Raw genomic sequence first — 16225 nt, 5'->3', positions numbered from 1 at the left:
TGGGTGGACTCGCCACTCCGCAGGCCCCGCTCAGAGCCCCACACAATACAGACACGAGCACATCGATGCATTGCTTGAAGAGAGTCAAATGGAAGGAGAGAAGACAACACCAGAGGACCAGCTGTGGCCTGAGTGGGTGGGGAAGGGTGACAACTCTGAGAGCAGGCCTGCTGCTGCCAGGACAGCCCGGCCAAAGGTAACACCACGTCAGGCTTTATCGTGTTCTCACCCGGATTACGGGGTGCTCTCCTTGAAGAGGATGTGGTATTGGGATCAGCGGAACAAATTCCATCAAACCACACAAGTCACAGCACAGCAGCCCTGCCCTCAGAACCATCCTCTGTGGGAGTTTCCTGCCGGGAAGTGTCTGTGTGGACATTCCTGAGCGAGGGGGTGAGGTTTAATCGAGGAGTTTCCATGTGCCCTAAAAAGTCAGGAGCCCTCTGCAGCTGAACGCATCCTCCCCTACACTACAGAACATCACAGATAAGGCCGGGGCATGGCCCTGGTGCCTCCATACTCTGAGGGCCAGCCTCTGGAGTTAAACATTAAAAAAAAAAAAAAAAAAGGATATGTTTCTTTATTAAGTAACCACATCTATTTGGTAACAGAAATGAGCGCGACCAGTATCTTTAAGAGAAAATTTGAGGTGAGACTATTTAAGAATCGAGGGGGTCTTCAGGGCAGCCATTTTGCTGAGAATGATTCTGGTGCCTTCTGAGATGAGCATGGTGGACTCTTGACTCGGGGTCACAGGTGGGGTTCCACCCCATCCCACCCCTCAGGGATAAAGTCAGGATCCACGGGAATTTTTTTGTCATGAAAGTTTTAGCAAGTGTCATGGAGACAATGCCCCCAGGACTGGGCAGGGCAGCGGGCAGGGCTGGCAAACCGCAGGGGGTCCCGTCTAGAGGGGCCGTGTCTACTCGGCTTCAGCCACGTTGGGGTGCAGGATGTGGCCCCGGGGCTGCCGGAACTTAGTTTTCAAGAGAACTGAGAAATTGAGATTTTTATGTGGAAGGTCCAATACTCTGTGAGCCAAACATCCCATCCACGAGCTGGAGCTGGCCTTCCCCCTGTGGCTTGCATTTGTCCCTTGGTCACTTCAAAATATCCCCCTCCGAGTGGCACCTTCAAACTTCCACAGGTGGCCGGGCCTGGTGCGTGAGCGTGCGTGGAGGCGAGCACGGTATGGACGTAGGACATGAGGACATTTGTTAGTTCCAGGCAGGAGAGCCTGTCACTTGTCCCTGAACAGTTGCCTGGGTCCCTGCCCCGACCCCACCCACTTCTGCCTGGAGTCCCGGCCGTGACCTCAGACGCTGTCCCTCAGGACAATCCTCTCTGCTGGAACCTGGAAGCCCCAAGCTCTGGACCTTGGAGGAGACGTAAAAGGGGGGGTCTTTATGTGGTCTGATGAGGGGGCTGCAAAGCTTTCTGCACCCAAATCCTTGCCTCTGGGTCCATGCCCTCAACAAGAGATGTGCAAGGCCCTCCCCTCTTCCTTCCTGATGGGTCTCTTAAGCAAATAAGCTAATGGCATGAGACAGACCTTGGCTGAATTAGCCGCCAGCCCTTAGCACGCTGGTCACCCCACGGAGAAGAGGTGCTGGCCCTGCCTGGGGTCAGCTTTCCCCTTCAGAACACACAAAGACGGGGTTTTCCCTCCCTCAGCAGCAGCAGCAGCCATCAGGGCCCTGGGTGGATGGAGCCAACAAGAGATCTTCATAAATCAGATGTTGGTAAATCCAGCGTGTCTAGGTTGGCGGCTCCTGGAGGAGTGTTCTTGGGCCGAGCTGGTACCTGAGCCACCTGGCCAGCCTACCTGTTCTCTTCCTCAAGGGAGGAGAGGCCGGCCAGACGGGGGCTTCGGCTCTGGTTGTCCTGGACACCGTGCAAAGGTTGGTGAACATTCTCCTTCCGGGGCACAGGGCCAGAGTGAGGCTCCCGGGAGATGGAAACTCAGGGCATCGTGGAGAAACAGCCTGAGGCTTTTCAGCTCCTGGCGGCTGATGCTGGGGATGTGGCTACGGCCAAGGTAAAACGTTGGGGCGGCGTTCCATTCGGCAAAGGACAGGGGAATTATTTCAGGCACTTGTGGGCCGTGTGCCCTGACCGCCCAGGGCACCCTGGGGCACAAGTATTTCTTCTGAGCCTGGGTCGCTGATGACCCCGTCAAACATCTCCCAGAAACAAGTACCCAGGGTTTTTCCTTTTTTCTAGCTTTGTTAAAAACAAAAGAATCCCCTTCTATACTATTGTGGAGTAAATAGAACTGTGATTTATGTTTCATAATTTGCATAGTCAATTTCATGTGCGGAAGCTAGTTCTATTACGTTTCTGACACACACATTTGTCACTTCTGGGGAAAGCTGGGGTTACGCATACCCCCACCCCAGCTTTGTCTCCGCCCCCCTCCCCCCACCTGGTTACACTGATGATGACAATGACCAGTCAGGACAGAATTGCAGGAGTCCACAATTTGGTTTTTATTTGAAGCCAGGTCACTTGGCCTGGACTGCCATGGGGCACTGGGACAGACACTGGCCCATGCCCTCCCTGGCACCCTGTGGCCTCTGGACCGGTCAGCCGGAGAAGGGCAGCAACTCCTCGTCCCCTGTGGACACAGAGAGGCCCAGGGAGTGGGTGTGGGGCTTGCCCAAGGGTCCATGGGTGGGACGGTCAGGGGATGGGGATGCCTCATGGAGGAGGGAAGGCTGCTTGGACTGAGTTGGGGCCTGAGCCCAGAACCTTCTGCTCCCTGAATGATTTGATATCCTCAAAATGCATGCCATGAACGATCTGACTTTTTGCCTCTTCTGATCTACTTGAGGTGCCCATTTGCCCAGTGGGGAGTTATGGCACAGAAGTCTTAGATGGCTGCTGGCCCCTGGGGTGCTCTTACTGTTCTCCTTGTAGCATCCTCATCATTGTTAGTAACAGCTCCGTTAGCTGAGGACTAACTCCTCGTCACTGTGAGGTCTGGGAAGTAGGTACTTCGTCCCATTTTACAGAAGAGAAAACCGAGACTCAAGCTGGCACCTGCCCAATGTGGCCAGCCCAGTGTGGCAGTGCGGGAATCTGCCGGGCTCCTCAGCCTCCCCTGCACACCCTCTCCCTGGGCCTGGCCAGCACCTCCCCAGGTGCCCCATCCTGGCTGGGGTAAGGCCTAGGACTTGGCCCCATTTTACAGATAGGGAACTGAGGCCCAGAGAGTAGATGGGCTGGTCACCAGATACAGAGTCCAGCACTCAGCTCTCCAGACCCCCTCCTCCTAACAGGCTCTCCCACTTGGACCCTAAGAGCCCCTTGGCCCAGCCTGGCACCCCAGGGGGTCTCCTACCGTCACCAGGGATGCCACAATACTCCTTGCACTCATTCTCCGAGTAGAACTTGTTGCCGTTGCCTTGGCAGCCCCCATAGATGAAGAGGACGCACTTCCCCTGGGCAGCATCAAATGCCCAGAGCTTGTAGCTGGCTCGGCAGGGTCCCTGGACTATGGGGAGATTGCAGGCCTCTGTGGAGTGGGAGGGAGGAGCAGGGCATTTGTAATCCTTGTGATAGCCAACCCAAGACACTTGGCAAAGAGCCTGAGCCAGGGCACCCTACTCATCTAGACACCTAGTCCCTCTTTATAGTTTGGGAAGTTGGGGCCCGTGAGAACAAATGACTTGCCTAGGGTCACCCAGATCCAAATGTGCAATTCCTATGACTTCAGGAAACTTGCCCTGGAATTCCACCATTCAGATATCCTCTCAGCTACCTGTTCAGCCGGCAGGTGGTTTGTTGGGAGGACAGGGTTGTGGGGGTGCAGTGTGCACAGAGGCAAGGAGCCGCGCTCACCCACAGTTCGGCAGGTCTGCAGACACGCTCTCTCCGAGACGAAGTTGTTGCCGTTGCCCAGGCAGCCACCATATTGGAAGGTCTCACAGGCCATGGACGAGCCGTTATAGAAATACCTCGTGACCATCCCCAGGCAAGGACCTTCCGCGGGGCCCAGCTGGCAGGAATCTGGGGAGGGGCAGAACAGTAGCACTCACTGAGCGCTTACTGTGTACCTGTCACCAAGCTGGACACTTAACATGCCTCATCTCATTCCGTTTTCATCTCGGCAGTAGGAGGAAGGATCATCAACTCATTTTATAAATGAGGGAATTGATTCTCTGAGAGGTAAAGTGACTTGCCCAGGGTCCTACAGAGCTGAGATTCAAAACCATGTCTGTTGGACTCCAAAATCCACGCTCATTCTGCTCCATAACAAGGGGAGTTACCAGCGACCGACAGAGCCACCATCCCCTGTGTTGGTCTTGTCTGCCCAGAGACTTTGTAATAACAGTAGTTGACGACACAGTCACCAGCACCCATGCCGGCCAGCCTGACGTATCCACTGAGGTCCCACCCCCACGCCTCTGCTCGCGTGTTCCTGCCCCTGGAATATGCCTTCCTCCATAAAACCCCACCTGGATACTTGGACACAGCATGAATTCCCTTTCATCCAGGAAGTCCTCCTTGATCCCCTCACCCCTCCATCCTCTGGGCTCTCCCAGCCCTGTAACTGACCTACCCTTTTGAGTCCATCATTTTCCTCCTTGACTGCCTCCCCCACTTGACTAGAAGTCCCAAAAAGACATGGGTGGTTTGTCTCTGTGACCTCAGTTGCCCAGCACAGGTCCAGAGGTGGAGCAGCATTCAGTGTTTGCTGAGTCAGTTGGAGAGTGAGTCGTTCGTGAACACTGTCAACTACACAAAGCATCCACAAGCATCCTTTCCCCCACATGCTCCCACAAGAGCCCTGATGGTCAGCTCAGCAGGCTGGTATCCCATTGTAGAGATGACGAAACCAAGCTAGGAGGCCACACACTGATAGAGACAGGGCAAGAACTCGCTCTTCATCACGGGGCTGAGGGTCCCTAAGCTCTGGGACCCTTCCTTATGCTCCTCTCTCTCGCCCCACAACCCCTGGCACAGTGCAGAGGACTTGATTTGCCTTTCTAGGCCGAGTCCTCGACTCTAGCAGAAAAATAAGAGACTTAACGGTGGTGATGGCAGCCAGGGTGAGCCAACCATGGGCCCTCCCTCTCTTGAGTGTGACAGAAGGGGGTGAAAAGGCGGGTGACCATTACCCTCTTTCTTGCTGAAATCAGTCATTAGCTGTTCAGCCCCCGATCCTTCCTCTTCCTGGGGCAGCACAGCCCGCCGGGCTCTCTGGGGGGAAGAAAGAGAAGAAGCTGTTGCCGAGACCTTGCCACTATGGCTCACCTGTACCCCTGGGACATATAAATAAGCCATTTCCTTTGGGGATCAGGGTATAGAGAGAAGCACAGCTACTAGACGGGTTAATGGCCTGTTTTCCCAAAAGCATCAAGCTGAACTCCAGAATGGACATCACAGGATAAATCTCTGGTCTGAAATGAAAAACCAGCACCTTGAGGTATAATAATGCCTACATATCCAACTTCCGGTTGAAATGCTCAAAGGACTATAATAATGGAAAAGAAATCTATGGATTTCTCTAATGGAATCCAGGGAAGGGCAGCATTCCTATGCTTGAAGGCATTTCTACAGGATGGAGTATGGGTGTGACTGGTTTGCATCATCACTGGCTGCTTGCAAAGGAAAAGCCATCTAGAGAGTAAGGAGAAGGGACTCCGCGACGACCCTAACACTCCTAGCTGTGATGGTGGGGACTGCAGAGCAGGGCAGGCTGCCAAAGCTGTCAAAAGGGTCTCTGGGTGTAGAGTCCACTGAGGCAGGATCCCAGGACAATTAAAGAAGGGATGAGCAGGGAACCAGGCAGGGGTCACCAGGCAGCTGCCAGCCACCAGGCAGCCTTCCTGCCCACAGGGGATACTTGGAGTCTGGAAAAATAAAACGGGAGGAACCTTCAACTTTTCTCTTCTCCTTTTAAGGTGCACCTGAGAGCTGTGACCAGGGACTTCTACTGTTTGCCAGAGCCCATCTCAGGCTGGTTGCACGTAGGCCTTCCTTGGGGAAGAGGAAGGAAAAGAAAAAAATCATGGGACAAATTAAATAATGCAGCCTCTCAGAAGAATCAGATTGAGCTGGAGAAATATCACCACTAAACCCAGATGACAGTAAGAAACAGGAGGAAACTTAAACGATCAATGAGATGCAAGATGACACTGCATCAACATAACAGGAGCCAACAGTGATGGAAATGAATGAAAGAAGTAGAAAGTTATTGGAGATAGAAAAGATTTTGTTGAATTCAACCATACAGTAGAGATAATAAACTGCAAGTTAGATATTATAAGAAATAAATTTACATAATAGGAATTCTAGAAGGAGAGGCTATCGATACAGAAATAATAGAAGAAAACTTTTCCACGTTGAAGGAAGACTTGGGTTGTCCAATTAAAAGGGCTCAAAGGGAATGAAGCAAAATTAATGAAGAGCCTCATCTAGACATTTCCTAGAGACAAGGGATGAAGAGCCTTGTGGCCCTTAAATGACAGCATTTCATGACAGAAGCTACAGAGCAATATCTGAGAGATGTAAGAGGAAAAAGATTGTAATTCAGGGATTCTTCACTTATCCAAGCTGTTGATCATGTGACATAAACATAGAAACACATTCTCAGACATTCAAGGATCCAATAGTTTTCCACCATGTATCTTTCTGGAATAAAATTACTTATAGAAATATCACCACCAATTGAGAAGGGAATCTAAATACAAGAAAATGGATGATGTGATAGTGAAGAAATGATGGTGTACTATAAAGCCAATAACATATAGAGTTGAGGTTAAATCGTTGTTAAAATGGTCATACAACTTAATGGAAATGTTAAAAGTAATTCTCAAAACAAAAGGTAGAAAATACGAACATCAATCTCAGATTATATTCACAAAAACGGGAATGTGGGAAGCTTGGACGGAAGAAATGGAACTGTACTACACTTCTCTCTTTGGCGAGGGCAGTCATTGGTTATTGTCTGATTTTTGACATTGATAAAGAAATACGGTTTCTGGATTGTTGAAATCTGGATTGAGATGTCGGATTGAAATTTCCCTCAAAACTGCCCTCTCTGATACCTAACAGCAAAAAATGAATTCAGACATCCCGGTCCTCCCAGTGTTCATCAACATCACTCAAACAAGGAAAGGGGCAAAATTTAAAGCAAAAACTACAACTGTTGATCAAGGAAAGAAATCAAATATTCTGGAGCTGAACGGGGATGGTCAGTCAAGTTTGGCTCCTAACCCCGCCCACCAACTCCCAGTCCTGGCAAGTCATCAAATCTCCGATAACTCTCCCTAAGACTCCCAAATCTGAGAAGAAAATTGAGGGGAACCCTATCTTTTTCCTCTTCTGACAGAGGACTAGTGGGAATCACTTCTGGGAAGAAATGAGGAAAACTGACAAGAGGCTGACTCTCTCTAAGGGAAGGTTCTGGGGCTACACAATCTAATGCACCAGAGGGTGCGCCATGGGACACACGACCATCACTGCCAGCCCCGACCAGGTGGAATGAACCCCACAGAGGACATCTAGCAGTCCTTCAAAAGAGAAAGCAAAGTGAGTTATTCCAACCAACCTTGGACTTCAGAAAAGTGACAGAACACGAAACACCCCGACCTTACACTAAATTTGGGTGGGAGGGGACTAGGCTCAAATTTAGGGGAAGAGGACCAAGGAGTAAACGAAACCTCCACCCCACCATATCAGAACAAACAGAAAGTCTGGCTAAAACTGACTAGGCAGGAGCCAGGTAAAAAGAAATGGTACAGAAACTACCCAGATCTGCCTCAGAAATGAATGAATAAATAGCCTGAACTAGAGAAAGGGCCCGACTGTGGTGGACACTGTCATGATGAACTACCTAGACTTCCCCTCAGCGTGGACTTGGATTCCCAGCTGCTGGATGTGCTGCTGTCCACAGCCCTCGGCTGTCAGCCCCTGGTGGGGACTGCCTCAGCTAAAGGGAGCCCTCTCGCTCAAGGTCATGTTCCCTTCCCAGACTGGTCAACGTTGGGTATTAAGGCCCCGCCCTCGGCCCCATCTTGGGCCAACTCCACGGGTCCTCCCACTTCCAGAGCTCCCTATAGGGTTGGCTGAGGCATTGTGACCACATCACAGCTCTACTTCTCCCTCTGCCCAATCCTCCCCTCGTCCCTTCCCTTCCACAGGGGTTGATCTAGGGAATCCAACCTGTGACCCCAACTTAGAAGAAAACATAACTCAAGGAGCAGAAGAGAATTCCTCAATGGCCTCAAGCTATAGAATTACTTAATAAGAACGTGCATCTATTAAAGCAAGACTCAAAGATGAAATGGTAAACAACAGAATAAGATGAAAAGAGAGAACCCAGGCCTAAATAAACAAATTGAGAACCAAAACAACCTAAGTTCAGAGCTAGTGAATAAATTACAGGTAGTAAGGAACAGAATAGATGCTGCTAAATGGAAAGACTGTCATAGGAGAAAGATTGGTGATACTCCCAGTGACAAGAGATGAAAGCAATTTGAGGGAAACTAGTACATGTGGAAGACAAAGATGCTCCAGGATGAGAGAACAAGAGTTCCCCAGGTAGCAAAACCCAACAAAGGGAATGGGAGATGAATTCCATAACATGCAAGAGAGTTCTCTGAAATACAGAAGGAATGTTATCTGTGAATGGACAGAGCACACTGTATTCCAGGAAAATTTGATACAGAATTCTCAACACCAAGACATGTCTTTATTAAGATGTTGACTTCAAGGGTAAAGTCTGTCCAGGCATCTGGGCAGAAGAAACAAATTGCTACAAAGAGAAGAAATATCAGGCTGGCTTCAGGCTTCCCCACAGTGATAATCAGAGCTGGAGAACAAAGGAGCAATGCATGCAAAGCTTTTTCTGAGGGAAAAATGACCCAAGAGTATGATACCCAAGCAAAATGTCATTCAAGGATGAAGGAAACTGGCAGACATTTTCAAACAGGGAAGAATTCAGGGATGAAAACACCCATGAACCCCACTTGAAAACACCACTTGGTAAAGAAATGGCACTAATTGAGAGATTAATAGAAATAACTCAGGAATGGAGAAGCTGTGGTTATATTTACTACGGATGAGTGTAGAATCCATTAACATATACAACTATTACTAAATGACTGGGAAAGACAGCAACAGAGCAGAACGGGAAAGGTAGCAATCTGGACAACGTGAAAAAAAAAGAGAAGGGGAGATGGAACAAGGTCTGAGAGCGCCAACATCTGCCTTTCAAATCACAGAGACAATAGTTACCCTCTAAAAATATATATAGTGATGCCAGCCTCTTCTATGCTTTTCATAACCTTGACTTAGAGTATTCTTTAAGAAATAAATCTCTTGTGGTGAAGAAATATTTATTTGCAGTTCAAGAAGTCCACTTCAAGTTTTTTTTTTAAATTCAGGTAAAACTGCAATTAATGCTTTTTAAAATTAGAAATAACAGCTGTAATATAATCCCATTTCATAACAGTGTCTCTAACTCTGCATATCCATCTATCCAACCTTCCTTCTATCTGTCCTTCTCTCCACATGTACGCATATCAAGATTCTGGAATAATGTGAATGCTGGTCGTTTTGGGGTGGTGGAATTTTTTTTAAAACTTCTATCTTTTATACTTTTCTGCATTGTTTTCATTCTTTACAATGAGCATATGTTAGTTTTATAAAATCAATGGTAATTTTTCTTAAAAAATACAGAAGCAAACAAATAATATGTTAGTGTTAATTCTATGTGGGTATAAGGACATTATCGTCTTTTTTTTTGCTTTCTTGTATTTTTTCAAATTTCAAGAATATGTTTCTAAATAAATATTATATATATATGTTTATACACACACACATATAGACACATATACACACATCAGTAGAATAAATTAGGATATATAATTTCCAAATAATCAGAGAAAAAAAGAATAAAGAAAGCTTAATCAATATGGTAAAAGACAGGAAAATAAAACAGAAGAATGAGGAAGCCCAAAATCTCGAAAAGCAGCATAGGAGAGAAGTTGGTTTGAGAAGCTGATTGCTCTTGGGTTTGCTGTTTTTTAGGAAGCTCAGTTGACTTTATTTTCATTTATTGAGTATTGAGTATTGTTATTTCATTATTGAGTATTTTACTGCTTTTAGGCCCTCTGCTAAGATCTTTTTACATGTCATTGAATTCTAGCACCCGGAAGGTAAGTGTAGTTACCCCATTTCACCGATGAGGAGAGTGAGGTCCAGGTGGGGCAGCAACTAGCCCCAGTGGCAGAACCGAGACTGAGCCCAAGTGGGTCTGACTTCAGAACCCACGCCCATCACTGCCTTCTCTCAACCCCTCTCAATGACCCCGCCCACCACCACAGCAGGACAAGGGGAGCACAAATGAACGTGCAGGGTGGGGATGGGGTGGGGGAGAGGTGCTCACCGAGAGTGGACTGGGCTCTGGTTCCTGCTCCCCAGGGACACACTCACCTAGGTCAGAGGACAGGAGACAGGAGTGAAGAAGAGCACCAAACTAGGGGAGCATCCTAGACCCAGAGAGGGCTTTGTTTCACTCATAGTTCTAATGCCTGTGTGCCTGGTGGGCATCATGCTGGGAACTGTCTCATGCATTAGCCCACTTCATGAATGGCTCTACCCACACACGGCTTGCTGAGGGTCACTCACTGGAAAAGCGACAGACTAGTGGCTGTGCCTTCATCAGCATCTGCATCATCTCCACTCCACCACCAGAATCATTTCATCAGCATCGTCACAAGAACAGCAACGGCTAACACTCACTGAGCACTTACTAGACACCAGCACAGCACTATTGTACTTAACTGCTTTATCTCATTGACTCCTCACAGTGACTTACACGGGAGGCATTATCATCCCCATTTTACAGATGAGGCAAATGAGGCTCTGGGAGGTTGACAAGCCAGGAGCCACACAGCTCAGTTTGAAGCCAGGTGTAGTAACTCTAAGGCCCATGCTCTTGACCCTCTGCTACCTAAGAGGTACCTATAGATTCTGGATATAACCTCACTTAGACACGTGGCAGTAGAGTGAACCGTGAATTGGTTCTAGTTTCTGCTCTGCTAGGTACATGCCGTGTGACTTGGAGCAAATCCAGGGTCCCCACTGCCTTCTCTGTAAAGTTGGGGCAGGGGGGTTGGCCCTGCTTATCTCAGAGGGTTATAGGAAAGGCCCAGGGGCTGGGAAGATGTTCTCTGGGGGCCATGAAGGATGAGGAGGGGACGGAAATGTGAGGTGGGGTGGCATGCCATTTACCTCTGTCAGTCATCATGAAGATGGAGTCCCTGGGGATGCCCATGCCCAGGGCAGTCTCCCTGAACTCGTCTAGCAGGCTGTCCCGAAGCTGTGGCTCCCTCCCTGCAAGCAAGGAGCAGAGAAGATGCCTAGAACCACAGGTGCCTGGGCTGGTGGGGCCTGAGAGTATTTTGCCCAGTAATTTTCATTTAGGGGAAGTTTGAAAACTATGGGCCCAATTCCATCTCTCTCATACACTTATGGAAAGATTGGCTCCAGGAAAGGAAGAAGTGTCCCTCCCAGGTCCCACCCAGTCCCCTGACTCCCCACATGGGGCTCTTTCCGCTGGTTCTTTTAAGGGCCTGGGGGCTCTGGATCTGAAACTTTAGAGATCCAAAGAAGAGGATTCTACCTCAAATGGCAGACTGAGCTCTATCTCCTTCAGGGAGAGTAAAGGTTTCCATCTTTCCCGTAACTGGAGTTTTGTCATAAAGAGAAAGCAAAACTCCCTGCTCTTCCCCACTCCACTGTCCCTAAATCATGGGTCTCCTCCTACCCCCAGCTCCAATGAGCTTATCTAGTTCCAGGCCTTTACCATAGAGCTTGGCGGTGATGGTGGGTCCATGGCGGCGGCTGAATTTCTTGCTCACACAAACGGCATACTCATCATAGTTGGTGTGGACCACATAGGACTCTATGGTGATGTTCCATTCTGCGTGGGAGATGCAGGAAGACAAAGGGATCGGTGGTCAGAAGGCTCTTCTAGCCTGACGTCCTTCGTCTACTCATCATCTGTTCATCCATCCTTCTGTCCACCCACTCCATCTGTGTATTTGTTGATCTATCCATCCATCTTCAGTCTCTCTCTCTAACCATCCATCTATCTCCTCATATATTCGTCATATCATCATTTCATCCTCTCCATACATCAGTTCATACATTCATCCATTTTCCTCCCTTCCTTCCTTCTTTCCTCCATCCATTAATCCATCAATTTATCTATTAGATGACTGATTAACTCACTTACCTGCCATCTGTACATGTATTCATTTACCAATCATTTGTTTATTCTCCCACTCATTTATTTATCCTACCATCCCTCTACCCAAACATTCATATATTCAACCCCAACACAATTATTTGACACAGAGAGCATATTCAATAAACATTGGCTGGATTAATGAAAAAATTCATGTCAAAGTCCCTCCATCACTGAGCATCATGCACGCTGTATGTGGTAGACACTTTGCAAATTTTTATCAGCTGGTTGCAGATACCTAACAAGACGTGAAGACTGATGACATCTTGATGTTATCCTCAGCAATCGGCCCATCCTCTATTCTGGATGCTCACATTTATGCATGCATGAGAGAGAGAAAGAGAGAGGAAGAGGGAGGAGGAGGAGGAAGGGGAGCAGGAAGAGGGAAGGGGGGAATTTGGAGGAAGGCTAGATGACATCTCAGAAAAATGGGAGGAAAGGTTAGAGAGGCAGAGAGAGTTGAGGCAGAAGGAAAGAGAATTCAAGACATCAAGGCCTTTTTTAGCAAAGGAGAGAACTCTGCGTGTCTCCTGGGACTCGACTTACTGGACTTATGATACAAGAACTTCCCATCGGTGTCTGTTTTCTCGTAAGTCCCGGAGACTTCCTCACAGACGCCTTTCCTGGAAACGAACAAACCAAAAGGAATATATGTGCCAGGCCCCAGGCTACATGCCGGGGATAGAAACGAGGACAAGACAGACGCTGTCCCCTCATAGAGCTGACAGTTGAGTGGGTGGGAGGGCAGAGGCAGAGGCAGTCAGTGTGATCAGTGCCACGTCGGGGGACGCCAGAGATGCTCCAAGAGCACAAAGGAGCTCATGTAACCTGACACTGTGGGGTCAGGGAGGGCTTCCTGGGGGGAGCGACATGGAACCCGAGTCCTGAAGGATCCACAGGAATGAGCCCAAGGAGGTGGGGAGAGTCTTCCCGGTAGAAGGACCCTCAGGTGCAAAGGTCCAGAGGTGCGAGAGGGTGGAGGGTCCCAGAAACTGAAAGCAGGTCCACTTGGGTGGGTCACAGAGTATGTGGGAGAGGGTGGGGCGGGGAATGGTGATCGCTGGGAGGGGCCTGGAAAGCCACATCACAGGGGTTGAAAGTCACAGGGGTTGAACTTTATTCCCAAGGGCAATAGGGAGCTATGGAAAGATTTAAGCAGATTTGAGTTTTTGAAAGGTCTTTCTGGTTGCTGGCTGAAGGATGGATTGGATGGAAGGTTCGAGATCAGAGGTGGGGAGCAGTGTAGAGAGGCTGCTGTAGGCAACCAAGAAAGAAAAGAAGGTGGCCTGGACCAGGTGGTGGTGGTGAAGAGGGGAGAGGGGAACAGATTGGAAGGACTTAGGAAGAGAATGGACAGGGCTTGGTGAAGGGTTGAATGGCCAGTGGCAGCCGACAGACGAGTCTAGGACGCTCCCCTCCTGCCAGCTTGCCAAGCTGGGTCCCTGGGGGGTAGAAGTGCCCTTACTGAGCTCAGGGACGCCCAGAGAGCAAGAGCAGGTGGGAAAAGAGGCATAGCGTTGGGGGCACTGCCCTTGAGGTGTTGATGGGACAATAAAAAGGGCACGCCCTGGTGGAGGACGGCAGAGAGATCTGCAGGTCAGAGGCGAGGGCCTGGCTGGAAGCAGAGATATGTAACTTCCCAGGACAGGGTGGTGACTGAAGCCTGGTCCCTCTCGGCCCTCCCACCCCATCCCCACTCACCGCCAACGAGTGCTGGTCGTGCTGAGCTCCCTCTCCGTCGCTCCCTCTCCCAGCACCAGCGTGCTGATGGATATCCTGTCCTTCAACTTCTTCAGCCACGGGCAAGTGGAGCCCATGGCCACAAGGAACCATTTCCCGTAGATCTAGGAGGCGGCCACAAGCCCTGAGGATCTGGATTGGCCTCAGGCCTCAAAGGAGACTTGCTGGGTACCTGCTCCCCTCCCTCCTCTCAACGACTGATCCTTCTAAGAGATAACATCTGATAGCTAATTGGAGCCCACATGGCTTCAAGGGAGGACAGAGCCCTAATGGAACTCAGGCACCATGGCGAACTTGGGGAGGAGAGGGGCAGATGGGGTCCCACCCAGCCTGGCAGAAGACCTGACTCCACTGAGATTCGAGATCTGTGCTGCTCACTTGGAAGGGGTCCAAATCCCCGTGCCCTAAAGTCATCACCAACCACTGCTCCCCCAGAGCAGGAGGCCTGTCTTTCTTTTACTCCTCCGGGGACAGGGTGCTCACCACCTCCCGAGCAGCCCATAGCTCCGTGTTAGAAAGGATCTCTTTTCCTGGAGCTGAGTCTGGCACGGGACAAGCCTGCCGCCTCTCCGCTGACCACGTGCTGGAGAGTTGAGACAGCCCTCCCGTCCTGCAGGGGCCGTGAGCCTCCGACCCTCCGCCCCCCCGGACCACCACAGGGCCCTGCTCCTCATGCCCCTCCACCCACGACCCTTCCTTGACTCTGAAAGTAATCAAAACCCACAAGACGCTGCAGCTAGAAGATTCTAAGAGCCCCTCCTTCTGACCTGGAGACTGAGCCCCGGGTCCGGGGGCAAGCTCTGTTCAAGGTCACCCGGTGACCTGGGCAGAGCCGGGGCTGGAAGGCTGTGCTAGGACTCCCCACACACAGCGCCCCGCCCAGGCCTCTCAGTCCCACCAGCCCCATCTGTGCTGCTTCTCTTCTGCCCAGGATCCCACATGCCCGCCCTGCGCCACCCCAGGCCCGTGAGGGCCGGGGACCCAGAACGGGCTAACACAGAGCTTGCGGGGAGAGTGAGTGGTTGAAGGCGAAGGGCTGGGGGTGGGGGAGGGTGGGCAGGAAGAGTCGCAACCAGGCGTGTGTGGGGGCTGCAGGGGCAGCAGTCGGCACAAAGCCCTCCACGGGTGGGTTCTAATCAAAGCATGGACTCCCCTTGGAGCCCGAAAGGACAGGTTCAAAGGTGAGGACATTTAACTCAGCAGGTCAGACAAGAGTCCCACAGAATGGCGGATGCATAGGGCTGTAGCTTCAACGAATCCCAGATGGTCTGGGCAGGGAGGGCCCTTAGGGACCGACCCCGGAGTTACAGGTGGGGAGACTGAGGCCCTGAGGCAGGCAGGACTTGTCCCCCAGCTGCTCGGACACCCCAGCACGGCCGCCAGAGAGGCCAGCCTTACCCTAGAGATGTCGAAGTTCTCCTGCACCTGGATGTCATCAGGCAGGGTCGGCACGGGGCTGGCCCTCAGCGCCACGCAGGCGGTCAGCAGCAGAAGCAGGGCCCCGAGACTCCGCATGGCTCTGGGCTCCTCTGCCTCGGGTGTCACTCACGGGCTCGGTCTGGGGACAGAGGAGCCACCACCTCCCTGCCCGAGGCAGCTGTGGACTGAGGCTGGGGGAAAGGGCGTGTGGCTTGTAGGTGACCTTGGTGGCTGCCCTGCTCAGCCAGGACCAATCAGGTCCCCAAGTCAAGGTCTGATTGATCCCCTGCAGAGCCCAGGCCGGGGTCAGTGGTCCCGAGGGGCCAGGGCGGCTGTGTCAGAGGAGGCGTTGGCCAAACTCAACCTGGCCCAGATGCAGCCTGGGGAGGATGGGGGAGCGCCCCCCAGGTCACTCCACCTGGCTGGAACTTGCACTACGGTGAGTCAGCAGGACCAGGCTGACTGGGCCCATTTCTCACCTGAGAAACCTGAGGCCTGGGGAGAGGAAGTGACTTACCGGAGACCACAGGGAAGGCTATGGCTGAGCCAAGACTAGAACTCAGGCGGCCTGTCCCCAGAGGTCCTTCTCTGACCCCTCCATCCCCTAGCCCTAGCAAATAATAGCGGAAATAATAATAACGATGATTATAATAACAGCTTCCATGCCCTGAACACCTGCTACGTCCCAGCACTGTACACATGCCATGGAACCGAACTCAAACACCATAACCCCATGATGTGGGTGCTGGTTTCCCCTTTACAGACGAGGCAGTTGAGTCTCCAGGAGGTAAAGTGACTTGC

The 16225-nt window shown here is 50.8% G+C and overlaps 1 protein-coding gene across 1 annotated transcript; it reads right to left on the bottom strand.

The window, feature by feature from the left end:
* Nucleotides 1-2474: 2474 nt before the first annotated feature.
* AMBP (alpha-1-microglobulin/bikunin precursor) lies at nt 2475-15597 on the bottom strand. The gene is made up of 10 exons (XM_014781920.2): nt 15404-15597; nt 13967-14109; nt 12812-12888; nt 11822-11938; nt 11248-11349; nt 10400-10446; nt 5124-5205; nt 3844-4011; nt 3344-3517; nt 2475-2617 (listed from the first exon to the last, which is right to left on the bottom strand). Exons 1-10 carry the CDS (start codon nt 15518-15520, stop codon nt 2586-2588), a joined length of 1059 nt encoding a protein of 352 aa, XP_014637406.1. The 5' UTR covers nt 15521-15597; the 3' UTR covers nt 2475-2585.
* Nucleotides 15598-16225: the final 628 nt, after the last annotated feature.

Source organism: Ceratotherium simum, chromosome 29, assembly GCF_057802395.1.
Source record: "Ceratotherium simum simum isolate JZ-2026a chromosome 29, ASM5780239v1, whole genome shotgun sequence".
Lineage (NCBI taxonomy): Eukaryota > Metazoa > Chordata > Mammalia > Perissodactyla > Rhinocerotidae > Ceratotherium > Ceratotherium simum.
The sequence above is the reverse complement of the archived record's forward strand: the minus strand, read 5'-3'. Positions and strand labels throughout refer to the sequence as shown.